The 17,050-nt window shown below is 43.3% G+C and overlaps 1 protein-coding gene across 1 annotated transcript in view; it reads right to left on the bottom strand.

The window, feature by feature from the left end:
- The window catches only part of KIF26A (kinesin family member 26A), a 146,210-nt gene that overhangs the window by 28,136 nt on the left and 101,024 nt on the right, over positions 1–17,050 (bottom strand). The window contains exon 5 of the mRNA XM_050954076.1: positions 10,380–10,563. Within this exon, the coding sequence (XP_050810033.1) occupies positions 10,380–10,563 (184 nt within the window). The remainder of the gene's footprint in view (positions 1–10,379; positions 10,564–17,050) is intronic.

Below are 17,050 nucleotides of genomic sequence, written 5' to 3'. Positions count from 1 at the left end.
AGGGAATCCAATATCCCCTGGGGGATTGCGACAAGCGTGTCTAGCGACTGTCTGCCCGGTCGGTATTGTGCGATGAGCCAAGATTGGAGGGGCCTCATGCGGAGCCGTGCATACCCTGTCACAAACGTGCAGGCCGCCATGTGGCCTAACAGGGTTAGGCATGTCCTTATAGAGGTCAGGGGGGCTGCCAGCAAGCGCTGAACTATGGTCGACAGCGACTGGAACCTGGGCAACGGTAGAAGGGCCCTGGCCAAGGTGGAGTCCAGGACGGCCCCAATGAACTCGTCCACTCTGCTCCCCTCGCAGAGGGTATTGTCCACGTTGATCATGAGGCCCAAGGTAGTAAACAGGCCAGTGATTCTGCGGACGTGGCTGCGGACCTGCAGCTCTGACGTGCCCCGAATCAGCCAATCGTCGAGGTAAGGGAACACGTGAATGCGACTGCGTCGAAGATGTGCGACAACGACAGCCATGCATTTGGTGAATACCCTCGGGGCCGTAGAGAGGTTGAACGGGAGGACCATGAATTGGTAGTGATGGCGGTCGACCACGAACCGAAGGAAACGTCTGTGGTGTGGCCATATGGCGATATGAAAATAAGCGTCCTGCATGTCGAGGGCGGCATACCAGTCTCCAGGATCCAGAGATGGGATAATGGTCCCCAGGGATACCATGCGGAACTTCAACTTCACCAGATATTTGTTGAGTTCCCGCAGGTCGAGGATGGGTCTGAGGCCTCCCTTGGCCTTGGGGATCAGAAAGTAGCGGGAATAAAACCCCTTGCCCTTCTTGTTCTCCGGAACTGCCTCTATGGCTCCTTTGTCGAGGAGCGTCTGCACCTCCTGGCGGAGGAATTGCTCGTGAGAGGGGTCCCTGAAGAGGGACGAGGGTGGGGGGGCGGGAGGGAGGAAAAGACATAAACTGCAGACGGTATCCCGTCTGCACCATGCGTAAGACCCAGCGGTCGGATGTTATTTGGGTCCACGCCTGGAGGAAAAACGAAAGGCGGTTGGAAAACGGGGGGAAAGGATCCGTGGGGGAAACTGGTACTACGCCCTAGGGCGCACCTTCAAAACAAAGGTTTGGGTCCAGGTGGGGCTTTAGAGGAGCTTTGGTTCTGCCCCCCTTGATTCCCCGACTGTCTGCGCCTGCCATTTCTGCCTGTGCTCCGTCGTCGCAGGCCTAGGAGGAAGCTGTTGGGGGCCCTGGGCTTGGTGATATGCCCAGGGTGTCCAGAACCCCCACTGCTGCGGTCCCTGGTCCTGTTGAGGAGGGTCTTGAAAAAGGGCCGCATGCCTGTCTGTGCCCAGCGCATAAACACTGTCCGCCTGCGACAACACAGACGGCTGTCTGGAAGGCCACGGAGGGGCCGACCGTGGCTGGTAAGAATCTCCTCATCCTGGCACCGAAGATGTTCTCGGTGCCGGGGACCGGTACCGGGAGTCATACCGGTGCCGGGATCGGGACCGGGGTCTGTCTTGGACTCGGTGCCGGGATCGGGACCGGTACCGGCCGCTGACTTGGTGCCGGGATCGGGACCGGGACCTGCCACCGACGCGGTGCCGGGAGGTCGACCGGGACCGGGACCTGCTGCCAGCTTGGTGCCGGGAGGTCGACCGGGGAGCTGATCGATGGCGGGAACGGCTCCTGGAGTCCTGGTGCCGGTATCGGTGACTGGAACCAGACCTGGACTGCCTGGAGGATGACCGGTGCCGCGAGTGCGACCGGTACCGCCGAGGGGAGCGGTGCCGGGACTGCGAGCGGCGCCGGGATCTAGAGCGACCACGGTGACGGGACCTCGACAGCGAGCGTGAGTCCCGAGACGGCGCTCTCATCGTCGGCTTGCCTCTGGACACAACCCACACCGGAGGTACGGGGGTGGAGGCTGAGTTGGCTCAGTCAGGGCAATTAGGTCCCGTGCCGAGGCGAAGGTCTCCGGCGTCGATGGGACCAATAGCTCAACCCCAGATCTTATGGGGGAGCTAGGCGGGACCGGACTCGACGGACCCTCCGGGCCCGGAGTCGACGGGATCCCTGTCGGTAGTGCCGCGGCGGAGGCAGGTGCCGGGCGCTCCACTCGAGTCTGCCTGGATGGAGTTGCAGACTTCGAGGGCCTTGCTTCGGGACCAGGTGCCGGGGAAGGTCGGTGCCGGGGACTCTTTCCGGTGCTGGCGCGGTCCGGTGCCGGTGTAGAGGTGACGGTCTGTGAAGCTGCCGGGTCGAGTGCCGCTTCCATAAGGAGAGTCCTCATTCTCTGGTCTCTCTCCTTCTTTGTCCTAGGCTTAAATGCCTTACAAATGCAGCACTTGTCCGAGATGTGCGATTCCCCCCGGCACTTTAGGCACGCGTCGTGGGGATCGCTGGTCGGCATCGGCTTCTTACAGGCCGCGCATTGCTTGAAGCCCAGCAAACCAGGCATGGGCCCGGTGCCGGGTGCCGGGAAGGGCTACGGCCCAAACCGGCTAACAATATTTACAACTATTATTTACAACTATTTACTATATACTACTTAACTAACTACACTTAACAACTAGTTACTACTAACTACAACTATAAACAGTACAACAAGGACAGCTAGGGACGTGGAAGACAGCTATGCCGTGCTCCACAGTTCCAACGACCGACACGGCGGTAAGAAGGAACTGAGGAGCGGGTGGGCCAGCAGGGGTATATATCAGGCGCCATGGCGGCGCCACTCTAGGGGGCGACCTGCCGGCCCACTGGAGTTGCTAGGGTAAAAAGTTTCCGACGAACATGCACGCCCGGCGCGCACACCTAACTGGAATGGATATGAGCAATCACTCGAAGAAGAATAACCAGCTCACTGGTAATGTGAATACAGAGGGAATTAAGACTCCAATTCAGCAAAATATTTAAGCACATGCATAACTTTAAATGTGCATAATCCCTTTGAAGTCAATGGATCTACCATAGTCACATGTTTAAAGTTATGCATGTGCTTCAGTGCTTAGTTGGACTGGAGCCTACAGAGATGCTGAGTTTAAAATTAAACAGAATAAGAAGGAAAAACAAGGAAGCATATGCTAAAAAGAATTATAACATTTTGGTATATGAGTTTGCAGTTCCAGCTCTTGCTATTAAAATGAGCTTTGAACATTTTATTAGTCTGTATTTCAGAAATTATGCTGGCATTATACTGGAATCTATTCTAGAAATTCTGGCAATGCGCAGCATGATCACGGTATCATAATCCTTAAAATGAACAAACAATTTGATCTTTAGCAATAAACATCATTATATCATATTTGAACAGTCAATATATATTCCCTGGGAACTTGCATTCATAACAGGCATTGTCCAGAAAGGGAAGTTAATTTTGTTCAATGTTTTCAGAATGGTGGGTTATAGAAAATTAATAGAATGAAATTATTTATATATACACCATTCTGAATTAAGATTTCTCACCAAGAAATTACACAAAATTCATTTCCATTACTGGACATTTTCCAATTAAATTGCTTATTTCTCAACTACTATGTAAATCAAATTAAAGAAGTCTTAGTTCAGAGCCAATATTTTTCATGGATTTAATTGTAACTGACAGATATACAACCCTTACAAAATTGGTTTACTGTGGGTAGTTCTTACAAGCCTTTCATATACTGCCACTACCATTATATAGCAAATTTATATGCAAAACTGCTATGCTAGCATAAACCATTGAGCTCCCATGGGAGAACCTAAAAAAGCACTTCTACATTGCACTCTTTAGAAAATGGCCTCTATTAAGCAAGAATTCATTCTATATTCCCAGATGATACTAGACAAAACTATTCCATTTTTAAACATGGGAAAAAAGAAAGAAGTGTATTTTTATATAATTTTCTGCATTGTGTTTAGTATGTTCCTTCAGCAGGGATCTGTATGTCATGGGTTCTACAAAATTGCATACGTAGATTGAAGACGTTTTAGTAAGACATATGATGTATATTGGAAATAACACTTTAGTCATTAGAAACAAGCAGCAATAAAGATGGCAAAATTAAGTACCTATTTGTTATTCATCAAACTATTGAAAGAACAAGTGAGTACTGTATACTGTACACTTAAGAAAAGTCTACATCATCCGTAAATCATGTTAGAGGTACCTTGACTATAGGTTCGGGGAAAAAAATGAAAGTAAATGTCTAAAGCAAATAAAAAATGAAGGAAAATATGAATATGCCTTTCCAAGACACCAGTTTGGGAATTCAAATTCTCCCTCTTAAGGCTCCACATCAATTGTCTCAGATAGAAGGATTCTGTCACTCTAACATCAAAAATTGACAAGATCTTTGGAAGAGACAAGCACTTAAAGTTACTCTTGTAAGTGACACAGTATTATAAGGAGTGTGTTGAACAGAACCCCGGAAAAAACATTTTGCATGAAAAAGGCTTCCTACCACACTGAAGAAAAATAACAAATTACAATGCTATGTAGCAGCCACTGTAAAAAGGATGTCTTTTTAATACCACAATATGATAAATTATCTTAAGTAGCACATTAATGTCAGAAATTGAGCATAATCTAACTTCTTTCCAATGACAATATGAAATGGCTTTCAGATATCTTTCTCGCTTTTCTGATATTAAATTTAATAACACCCAGTGAGACCACAAAAATGATTAAGTTAAAAGACTCATACTGCATAGGGGCCATCACCTTTTAAGCAGGATTCAACTAAATGATTTGGACTCTGGTGTTTTCGGCAGATTCATGGGTAAGATACATAATTTGCTACATAACATTTTTCAGTAGTGAGTGAAGTTCTGTTCAGAATACAGTATGCCATTTGCAATGGGATTTTTTATGCCTGGGAGGGGTAAATGATTGCTTATTATACTAAACTTAGGTCCCAAGGAAACCCTTCCGTTACAGCTTAAGAAAGTTTAAACTTTTCCTCCACCTGACGTTATTGCAAATTCAAGCCACTTGTTAGCACCTATGGCAATGTGTAAATTTTACACTGTAGGTACAGAAACATATTGGGCCATCTATCACTAAACAAAAGACTTAGATGTAAAATCAGGGATTTGCATTCTGGGGCAGATTCACATTCCCCAGCTGCAAGGCTGATGAACAGAGAGAACAGATGATTTTGGAATGGAACAAAAGATACGCCTAAGGCAATGTCCATGCTGCAGCCAGGGGCGTGCCTCCTGGACTGGGTAGACAGACATGTGCTCTCTCTGTTCAACATAGCACTTTAAAAAGAGCAGTGTGGATGTTGCGCCATGGACAGCAGCACAGGCTAGGTGCCAGTGAGTCAGGCTTGTACTTCGGCAGCTGCCTGTGCCACAATGTCCATACGGCTATTAACAGTGGGCTAGGTTGAGCAGAGCTACCACGTCTGTGTATCTGGGCTGGTTTCCCCTTAGAGAACACTTGAAACAATGAAGACAAAACAGAAATGAAAATGCTTTTTAAAGTATTTGACATTTGCTTTAATAAATAATTTACAAGAAGTACTATATTCAATCCACACAAAGCCCACATATTGCCATCAGCCCATAGCAGAACCCGCCACTCATGTGAATAGGAGCAATGCAGTTGAGTTGAAAGAAAATTTCAACCTTTAGGCCAAATTCTCAACAGCAGCCTCTCATTCTGCATCTAAACTGAGCCAACACAGTTTACTCCGCACTCTGGGCTTCTCCCCTAATTCTCCACACACGCATGCTCACATAAGATCAGTGGTTTTTCTGAGCTCACAGGGTTTGGGGAACCTCTCCTCCTCTCCAGAAACTCCATCAAGCCAACCAGTAAAAGGACCCTCCTCAGTCACAAATGATGGGCCCAAGCAGTTAGATTCTACAATATGACAGCCAGTATAGAAAAACCTAAGATAGACATTCAAGCTTTCATTAAGCAAAGCACTTAAGCATGTGCTTAATTTAAGTCACTGCTTAAGTCCCATTGCCTGAAGCCCCAATTCAGGAAGCACCCCTATTCAGGATTACACATAAACACAAGCTTAACTTTGAAGCCAATGAATGGGACTTAAGCACCTATTTAAAGATAAGTACATGCTTAAGCACTTTGCTGAATTGAGGCCTCAGCGACCAGGGATTTTCCATGCTAGGCATGACATAAAATATGGGTCAGTTTTGGAAATACACAATCAAACAAGGAATTTAAAGTCCAGATGTTGATATTAAATTATCTATTTAAAAAAAAATATTTAGCCATCCTGGGGTACAGTACATTTTGCTGTAACGGTGGTAAATATGCTAATGTGAACCATTACTATCTTTCCAGGACTCCTGCAACCCCCTACAGTTTTGAAGTTTAAAAAGCTAACCTTTCTCCTAGCGTAATCACAGAGCTCAATTTCATCTGACAAGATAATTTAGAGATACATACACTTTAGGGAGCAGAAATTCTTGCAACTTGTAATATGTTTCTTTAGTTCTTTCTGTCCTTTATCAGAAGTATCTCACAAGGAAAAGAATACTAAGCAAAAAATACAATGAATGACTGTCATTTAATTATTATGTGCTTGATTCACTGTAGAACATATGTTTAGATTCCATGCTGTTCATAAGATCAAAGCAGCTGATTCTTCTGAGTGTCTGCAGCAAAGAAAAAGATATGTTCTGTAATTATTACAGTGTTTCTTTGTAAATTATAGTCAACAGCATTTCTTACACTGCAGCTCTCATGGTGACTGCTAAGACAGCATCACAGTAACAACACCTTAAAATGTGGTCTCACCTGAACTCATTAGCTATAGCAAGGTCAGGCATGGTCCACAGTGGGATGACATGCCTACAAAGAAAAATACAGGTGCTGTGCAACTGATGTGGGAAAATCAAAATTAAAAATACTCTAGAATGGTGCTAGAGGAACATATGTTGATGTGTTTGAGATGAGACATAAAACCAAAGCCCTGGCTACTTAAGGTCACTGAAGGGCACGGATGGTTTGACCTGGACAAATTAGGTAATTACAATGCATCAAATTCATCCTGGTTTAGCCACAATGATTTCATCATGGATGTTCTGCCCCATTTTCCCTACCTTAAAATGTTCTCCTGTGGTTTCAGTTGGAGAAGCAAAGAATCACTTTGCCTCATAAATATCACTGGGTAATATCAGACGTGCCAAATGGCAGCCATGTTCTGCCCTACAAGTAGTTGTAATTTTTATGTTAGTTGAATTAGCGTTCTATATTCACAGCAACATTTGCCTCTCCCCTTTGACCCTGCATATGCAGATTCCTACTGAACATTCTGAACACAGAACTCCCACTGAGGTCAGTGCTGAATATGATCTGACTATACTATTACATGACTTAATATCAAAGTGTTGGAAAATGTACTGTATGGCAGAATATTGCACTGGAACCTGGGGGAAGTCAGGGAACGTGGACTAGAGCTCTTACATCTGTTTTCCACCTCTAATTTCTGTGAATCGATCTAAAATCAAAAGTTTTAGCCACACTGTTTTCATTGCATCATGTAAATAAAGGGTCTGATTTTGAAAGTCCCTTCCACACAGAACTCCTATTAGCTTTCCATCAAAGACCACAGTTTATATTGCTAACATTCTGATCATAGTATTACAGGGCTTCTAATAGTGGGAAACATGGGTTTTGCACATTACTTTCCCCAGTGAAAACTCACATTGGTCTGTTATATGACACTCCCCATGCACGTACACGTCTGGCTTGTGTTTAAATTATCCAGTCTGAAATGCAAACATTTGGTTTTCAACTTACAGACACATCTTATCCACTGTGGGTGGGATCTTTTAATGTATGGAGCACCTCCTGGAATGTACTCAGCACCCTCAACAACCACTGAACTTAAAGGAACTAAAGGAAACTCAGGCAAGACTAACCGTATGAAACAAAATAGCACGAAATTGGGGGTCGGGAAGGAAAGTGCTGCTCCAGCAGCTGCCTAACCCAAGGTAGCCACATACACAGAACCACAGCCAGCAATGAGGCCAAGCACACAGCTGACTCTGGAACCGTCAAAGAAAGTAGGGAGACAGCCACAAACACAGATGTTGGATGTTCCAGTAAGAAAAATATATGCCAGAGTCCAGCTTCTGCAAAGCATATCCCCTGTGTGAGTGAGCCATCTGGTATTATTCTCCAGACCGCAAGAAAAAGCAGAAGTCGATGAGCGGGAAGAGTATTAAGTACAATGATGGCAAGAGGAGACAGGATTCTTCAGTTAACAGAGAAGTTATAGCATCTGCCAACTTTTGTTGTTTGTTAACTGCATTGATATTTAAAGTAATGAGGGAGAAACAAATGGTTATTCATTCTCATTGCTGTCACCATCACCAGAAAACTATTATCGGCCTGAGGCTGTATCTGCCGCCCACAAAGAACAAGCAGGTGAAAGGGAAAAATATAAAGGAAGAGTATTACAGTGCAGTGGGATAAATGCCACCAAAGACTACTTGCTCATTATCATTTTGATATGGAAGGGTGGAGATATAAACGTCAAGTGTTATAGCACATACACGTGCTGACTCTCTTCCTCTGCCCAATGACTATTATCATTAAGTTAAATGAGGCATCCTTTATGCAGAATCATGCTTTTTACAAGCAGCTAAGGTATTTTTGTTTTAAAGTGTTTTTTTAAAAAGTTTTCACAGTGAAGGACTGCTTTACAGCAATGCTTAAAGCAGTGGTCACCAACTGGTTGATCGCAACTGACTGGTCGATCCTGGAGCCTCTGACAGTCAATCGCGATCTTCAGCTGCTAAAAGTCCAGCGGTGCAGCAGGGCTAAGCCAGGCTCCCTACCTGTCTTGGCCCCACACCAATCCCAGAACCAGCCAGCACGCCCCTGAGGCCCCTGGGAGGAAAGGAAGGCAAGGGTCTTCGCATGCTGCTTCTGCCTGCAAGCAGCACCCCCGCAGCTCCCATTGCCCAGGAACGGGGAACTGCAGCCAATGGGAGCTGCAGGGGCGGTGCCTTCAGAGGGGCAGCGTGCAGAGACACATGCCATCTATTACCTCCCACCCCCTGTCCCGATTTTTTACACTTGCTATCTGGTCACCCTACTGCCCCCTGCTCTGCTCCATTCCACTTACAGACAGAAGAGTGATCTGTACAAGATTATCTTAAATGCAGGATTCCCCTGACATTTTACTGATCTGGAATCCTGTATGTGATCATGAGTTATATTTGGATTATCTATTTGAGGATATTGGACAAAAGAGAACTCCTCTCAGCAAAATGAGTGGTCGTAGTTAATACTACCAGCTCCACCAAAAGGGATGGGAGGAAGGCAGGGCCACTGTCAGATTTGGCTGGCTACGGAAGGATGCACAGTCTGAAGCCCTTTAAGGTGCACAGAAACAGCCCCCACAAGCATTTGCGAGCTCTAGGGACACTGTATTTTATAAAACACAATATCTTGCTGAGCTCTCCCAAAGGCAACATAACTCTGCGCTATCCCTAACACAAGGATGTGACTTAATGCCACAACTTAGCCCTAAGTCTGCAGGAGAAGAGGCAGACAGGGTAAATGGCATATGTTACAAATGTTGCACGTAGAAACAGTCTCTTAAATTTTCCCTTCCCTCGGCACTGACTCCTAGCTAAGAGGTACTAAACTACTTGCTAATTTATTGCATTGAAAAATTCATCTGCCAGCTTCTTATCACATATATGAAAAAAAATCAGGGGCAGAAATCATATTCACATTTGTAAAATTTCCAGCCTCTTAAAAACCTGTCTCATAGAAGGGTAAAGCTGCAGTCATTTCCCTTCCATTTAGCAAAAATACAAGGGCAAGAACGTTTATCTCCTTCAACTCACTGATTTAACAGAATACAATACAACTGAGTATCATTTAAAAGTACTTAGGCAGACAATTTATTTATGTTAATATTGATTTGTATGGTTACTTGAGGTGCATTTTTAACTCTCCTCTGTATGTTAGGTACTCTAGGTCCATCTTGAAATATTAATCTCTTGTAACCTATGTAAATAAGTATTCAGACACTGTAGCTTGTGCTTTTAACATGTCAGAAATATACATAAAACTAAATAATTGTCTTACATTTTAATTGATTTTGTTTAAGTAAAATTAGTGCAAAATTTACAATTCAGCACTTGTAAAAGATGCCAGATGTCCAGGGCTGGAGGCAGAAGCCCTGTTTCTCCTCTCACTTATTCCTCTCTTTTCACTTTTATGAAGTTGACACTTGTCCACTGGAATCTGGACTGAGACCACCGACTCATTTTTATAGGCCACCCAAGAGTCAACTCGCAGTCATATCTAAACAGATGTTCAAGACTCTGTATCCCAGCACCACTCCCCTGAGCCACCCAATCCCTGCCTCTATGCTTTAAAATGTATGGCTCTTTAAAGTTAGCTAAGAAATTGTGAAGAGACTGAGATCTTCAATTACCTTTCCAATGCCAGGGTTGTCCTTGATTTTTGACACTGCTCTCAAAAGGCATGGCGGTGCTGGGGGAGAGCATAACTGCAATACGCCACTAAAGTTGGTGGCATAAACAGAGAAGTCATGTGAGCGTGGCTGGGGCGGATGGTATTTCTTTCTCTTCGAGGACAGGTTAAGCTTCTGTGCTGCTCTGTATAAAGTAATACCAAGAAAGGACAATGTTACTATGAGCTCAATGCAATTTAGAGCAGTAAAACAGATGTTCATTGTCATCACTGCCTGTTTAACAAATCAAGTCATTTCATTCTAATCAGATTTCATAAGGACACACCATCAGGAGACTAATCGAAAGAAATATGGGCAGAAATATGGTTGGCAAGATATTCATTTAATTTCTCCCCCAACAGAGTTCCAATTATAGTTTTAACTTTTTTTCCAACAGCTTGGCAGATGAGTCCAAGACTGCTGAAATCTCACTGACATCATAAAAACCTAAAATCAGTCCTTGTCTCTAGCAGGACCAGATGGGCTTTGCTGGTGATAACATTTATGAAAGTGATGTTTTGTACGCTAACAAGTTACCCAATACAGAAAAATGACAGTCCAATAGACTGCAAATCAGATGAGTGCACGACTCTCTACCATTGGCTGCACTGAAAACTGTTAGATAAAAGAGAATCCCTTCAAGACAGATTTGTTTTTCCTCCTTAATTCCATTCTTCCTCATTAAAAGGAAAATCCACTAAAGAGACATGCTTTAATGTGCCAAACAACAATGATCCTGCTTTTGAAATGTAGAATTTCAAAACACAAAAGATGAAGAAGGAAAACATTTAAAACGTACAATTAAAATTGTAACTCTGTTCTTTGTGAATAAGAGCGGGATTAGAATCAAGGTTTCTGCTAAACCTTAATGATGGCACCACACAGGATATCAATGAACCAAAATAAAACTTGGGCTCTAGAGCAAAACCCATATGTTCTAAAAATCAACCTGTGAACTTAAAACAAGAGATACATTCATGAGCATGTTCCACATGCCCAGAGAGTGAAATCCTGGTTCCACTGAAGTCACTGGGAGTTTTGCCACTGACTTCAGTGGCACTAGGATTTTACCCATTCTGCTCACCAGTCTTCCAGTGTATCCACAGGCTTCACATCTGAACACTTTTATACGAGTAAATCTCCCAACTTCACTGGCCAGATTTCCTGAATAAGGAGTGTGGGATCTGACCCAGAGACCATCAGTGGAGAGCACACAGAGACACATTCTGCAACAGTGCCAAGAGATGCTCAATTTAATGTTTGCACCACTATTAAGATTAAAATAAGTAAAGATGCAATAAGTTACAGTGCTGACACCTTTGGGCTCAACTTTACCAGCATTCCACCGAAGTCAAAGGGAGTTCCGAAGATGGATCATTCACTGGATTGGGCCCATTATACAAAAGCCTGTCACTCTAAAGTCGTTATTTTATGAGCATGAGCCTCATATTAATCATTTTATTGTTAATAATTTACACTTGTACCACACCTCTCATCCAAGGATCTCAAAGTACTTTACAAACATTAGGTCTGGCAACACACTTCTTAAGCAATAATTATTATACTCGTACAAATGGAGAAACTGAAGCAGAGAGCAGTTACAAGACAGGTTGTGTCATAAGGGGTGGCACATAACTGCCCTGTCCCAGGATTATCTCTAGAATATGGCACAAACTTGCACAAAGTTATATAGATAGTCAGCAGCAGAGCCAGGAATTAGAATGCAGATCTCCTAGCTCTAAACAATAGACTGTGTTCTCTGTACAGAGATCAGCACAATGACCAGTTGCATTTTTACATATTTACATCAGTCCCCAACGCGGTGCCCGCAGGTGCCATGGCGCCCACAGGGGCATCTACATGCACCTGCGTACTGGCCGGCGGACAAGCATCCACCGAAATGCAGCCATAAAGCGGCGTCATCAAGAGGCATCGCTGCCGAAATGCCGCTGATTTTCGGCAGCATTTCGGAGGCCACGCCTCTTCACATTGCCACTTCTCGGCAGCGTTTTGGCGGATGCTTGTCCGCTGGCCACGGTCCTCGGTAGCTCGTTGTCCGGCGCCCACCACCCGGAAAAGGTTGGGGACCATTGCTTAATAACATAAAAGCAGCAAACTCCAGGCAACCATAAATGCCAATGAACGATCTATATTCCCACTGGACTTTCTAAGCAGTGATAATGAACCCTTAAGTTTGCAGTAGCAGTGCAGCCTGAGTTAGCTGCACAAATCCCATCATGGGAGTTATGCCGCTAAAATCCCATTCATTTATGAAAATGCATCTCTAAATTCTGAAGCAGGATATGAGACAAACCAATTGCTCGGGAGCACAATAGTTGCAACTGTAAATTTAAAACTTAAATGTGTCCTAAATATATGGTTTTACTGTATAGCAAAGAGACTCAATCTGTTGGGTATGTCCATTGTGGCACCACACTTGGCATTACTTTCTGTAGCCAAGCAGCAAGCAGCTCTTGTAGTTATTTAATCATATTGCTGATTAATATGAAAGATAATGTTTATTTCTTTGTTTTCACACTATGATCCACTGCAGAAATTATAAAAACAGCTCTAGAGAATGTCTTCAAAGTACAATCAAGATATACATGAAGTCCTGATGAAATACTTATTGTTTCCATAAAGTCTGCTGCAGGAATCCCCTTGGGAACCATAGGTGAAAGAGAACAGGATATAAAGAACGGCCTTACACATCCCATGTTTATTCAGGCACCCAGATCAAGTGCTAATAGATAAGTTAAGATGCACAAAAAAGGCCAAGTTAGAAACAAACAGGTCAGCCATACTGAGGTGTGATATCTCCCAAAAGAGCCAGCTTACAGAAGGCTGTCCATTTAAAAAGGCAAGTGAAAGACAACACAACTGGGCCTAACCTTTTAAGTTATCATATGAAGGAAGAACAAATTTCAGACCGTTCCCTTGTATAGCACACACACTGTGCATCTCCACCATTCCTGTAACTTAAACAGGCACAGTGCCATATGTTAGATCAAGCAATTAAGTGTTTTAGTACTGATATATTCTCTTCCTAAGAATTTGGAATAGAATACTTACTGGAAATTTGGCACAGGGACTGCATGTCCACACAGGGAGTCAGAAAACAAAAAAGGAGAGGAAGTGGAATAGTTGTCCTACAGAATAATCAGCATTATAACAAGGACTTTCAGTACTAGATATTTTTATGAGGCCTGTGTTTACAGAGCATCTTTTCTACCCAACAAGCACTCCAAAGTGCTTGCGTACTGTAATCAGAGTTTAGTGAGTTACATCTGCACACACATTCATGCCCAAATGCTGAAATGCAACCATTTATGGGATGGAACCACCACGGACATTCTGCAGCAGCCACATCAGTGTTTTCAGAAGATGGAAGTGATGGATCCAGCTGAAAAGGCATGAGGGATTAAGATAAGTGAAATGTAATGATCAGCGTTTGGAATTTGGATAAAAGGGTGAGCTTTTCCTGATCCTCAGCTCTTGCAATGAGTGCCACCAATCCATTAAAGATCACAACTGGCCAGAATCTTAGTAATTTATATCACAGTCCAAAGCCAGCAGTTCAGTACACATAATACCAGACTTGGACTTCAACACCAAGCCTGAGAGAGCAGTGCCACATACTGAGTCCCCAACATCACTTCTTGCAGCCCCAGCACTCTGCCTGGTGGTCTCCCATCCAAATCCTAACTAGGCCAAAACACAGCCCAGTCTGGTATGGCTGTAGGCCTGGATAAATAGCAAAACCCCATCAGACTTCACCAACACTTTTTATTCAGGAAAATTCGTAACAGCGTATATATTCATAAGCAACTACTTTTGAATGCTTAAGCATGCCGGATTTTCCATAACTTGTACCCAACAGACTAGTACTGAACAGCCAAACCCTAGGCCAGCATTCCTTTTTGCAGATCTAATTTGGGCCCACAAAATAGCTCCTGCAAAAGGGAAAATGTAGCTTTTGAAAATTCTGCCCTTTTGTATCTTGGGAGGCAGCACAGGCTACTGATTAAAGCACAGGGACGGGCATTAGGAGAGCTGAATTCTGTTCTCAGTTCTACTATCACACTGTTGGGTGACCTTTGGTGACTCACTGAGCCTCTCTGAACCTCAATTTACCAACCTAGAAAATGGAGCTAACAGTACCTACCCTTCTTTATAAAGTGCTTTAAGATCGATAGAGAAAATCGCTACGTAAAAACTAAGTATTATCATCATCTATCTATGATGGTTTTCCAGGCATTGAGGAGCTTTACTATAAACACATACTCTCATTCTCCCCTCCCCGACCCCAGCCCCTTTTCCTTTTCCCCACCTAACTTAAGTTGTTTATCTAATCCTCTATCAAAAATCCTTGCAATGGAACTAAGCCTTGGACTCCGCACTCTCATGCGTCTCTCCCTTTCCGATTAAAGCTACTGAGACACTGCTGTATATTATTTTTCCTTCTAGCTGTGAGATCTACTGGCTGCATTTTGCTTAACTCTTTTCATCTTTAATAGAAGTTGTCTTTTAAGACACTCTGGAGAGTTCTTTCCTCATAGCTATGTGTCACGGCAGAAAATAAAACTAATATATGGCACATGACGGAGCACTTAAATATCAAGTGACAAGGGACAGTCTCTAACCTACTCTTTCCTCCACACAATTTACAGAATATTAGGTTTTCTGCTGTGCATGGATGAGGCAACAAGGCAAAGGATAAGAAGATCAATTAGTTAATGTTTAGCACCTGGGGAGCAAGGCTATACAATAAACGGAGCTACAAACCCTACCCACTAAAAGAAATAGACATTTTTAAGAGTTAACGTGGCATTTCAGACATTTACTTGTACAGATGCTGCCAGGGATCGGCAACCTTTGGTACACGGCCCATCAGGGAAATCTGCTGGCAGGCCGGGACAGTTTGTTTACCTGCAGCATCCGTAGGTTCGGCCGATTGCAGCTCCTACTGGCCGCGGTTCACCATTCCAGGCCAATGGGGGCTGCAGGAAGCGGCGCGGGCTGAGGGAATGTGCTTTAAGAATACTGATTCTTGAAGCTTAAGTTCACTAAACAATCCATGGACATTATAGCTGTGAGAGTAAGTGCCATAATTGCACTCCCTTGTAATGCATATCTATATTATAAAAAAAAAACTAATATAGAGGCTTTATTGAAACTATGTGCATATGTAATGCCTTTCATCAGAAGATTCCAAAGCATTTTACAAACATTTCCTCACAGCAGTATTCTTAAGCTTACCATTCTATACATTATGTAGATGGGTTAATTGAGGTATAGACAATTTAAGTGACGTGCCCATGGTAACAGAGCAAATCACTAGCAGTCAGAATAAAATCCAGGAGTCCTGATTCTAGCTCTTAAGCCACACTGCCAAAAACAAACTACAGGAGATACAGTTCAGTATCAGAAATTACTTATATTTTTAACAGAGCTTTAGCACTCTGTTTTCAAATCTGTATTATTTATCCATATCTCTCAGAAAACATTTTTGTTTATTATTTGCATAGCAGTGGTTCCTGGAGACTTCAGTAGAGGGATCAAGGCTAGGGATGAGCTGGAGCTGTAAAATTTCGGTCCCTATACTAAACATCCTTCATTTTGAAGCGTTCACATGCCGTGTTCCCATTTGGCCCATTACAAATATTTACAGATAAATTTTTAATCTGGATTCTGAACCCCCTCCCACCCTAAAACACAGTTTTTGGAGTTTTGGATCTGGGTTACTCTTTACTATTTCTACTCTCTATTCAAAAATGTTACTCATTTGTTCTTCCCCAATTCCCATCTAACAATGCCAGAACAAATTTAGCAATTACTACTGTGTTGTTTAACAACTATTCTTTTACCTGCTTCCCACTGCAAAGCAACTTGAAAGGAAGCACCAGGAAAAGTCACAGAGCCCGTCTTTGAATCTGCAGTTCCAGTTATTGTTTCCTTAATTACTCGTCAATACTAACAATAAATAGACGGATGTCCTTACAATACACCCTCTAGCAGTCTACCTTGAGCCTTCCGCACCACACAGATAAACTTTGTTGGCATTATTATTAATATTATTGCTATTTGTATTTGATTTGTGCTTCTAAAATTGGAATTGTTTGATCTGTGCTTCTAAAATTGGAACTGTAGCAGAGTACACTTGCTGCAAAAATAAATAAATAAATAAATTCCACATAACATTGCCCTGGTTTTCCTATAATAATTTTTAACAAACCTCTGAGAATGTCTACAAGTTAAATGAAAGATTTGCAATCCCACACATCCATAAGAACATAAGAGTGGCCTTACTGGGTTAGACCAATGATCCATCTAGCCCAGAGTCCTGTCTTCTGACAGTGGCCAATGTCAGACGCTTCAGAGGAAATCAACAGAACAAGGCAATCATCAAGTGATCCATCCCCTGTCATCCAGTGCCAGCATCTGGTAATCAGAGGCTTAGGGACACCCACAGTATGGGGTTGCAGCCCTGGCCATTTTAGCTAATAGCCATTGATGGATTTATCAAATTCCATGAATTTATCTAAATTCTTTTTTTGAACCCAGTTATACTTTTGGCCTTCACAACATCCCCTAGCAACTAGTTCCAAGATTGACTGAGTTATGTGAAGAAC

The sequence above is a fragment of the Gopherus flavomarginatus genome, chromosome 5 (assembly GCF_025201925.1).
Source record: "Gopherus flavomarginatus isolate rGopFla2 chromosome 5, rGopFla2.mat.asm, whole genome shotgun sequence".
In the NCBI taxonomy this organism is placed as follows: domain Eukaryota; kingdom Metazoa; phylum Chordata; order Testudines; family Testudinidae; genus Gopherus; species Gopherus flavomarginatus.
This window is presented reverse-complemented; position numbering and strand designations above follow the sequence as displayed.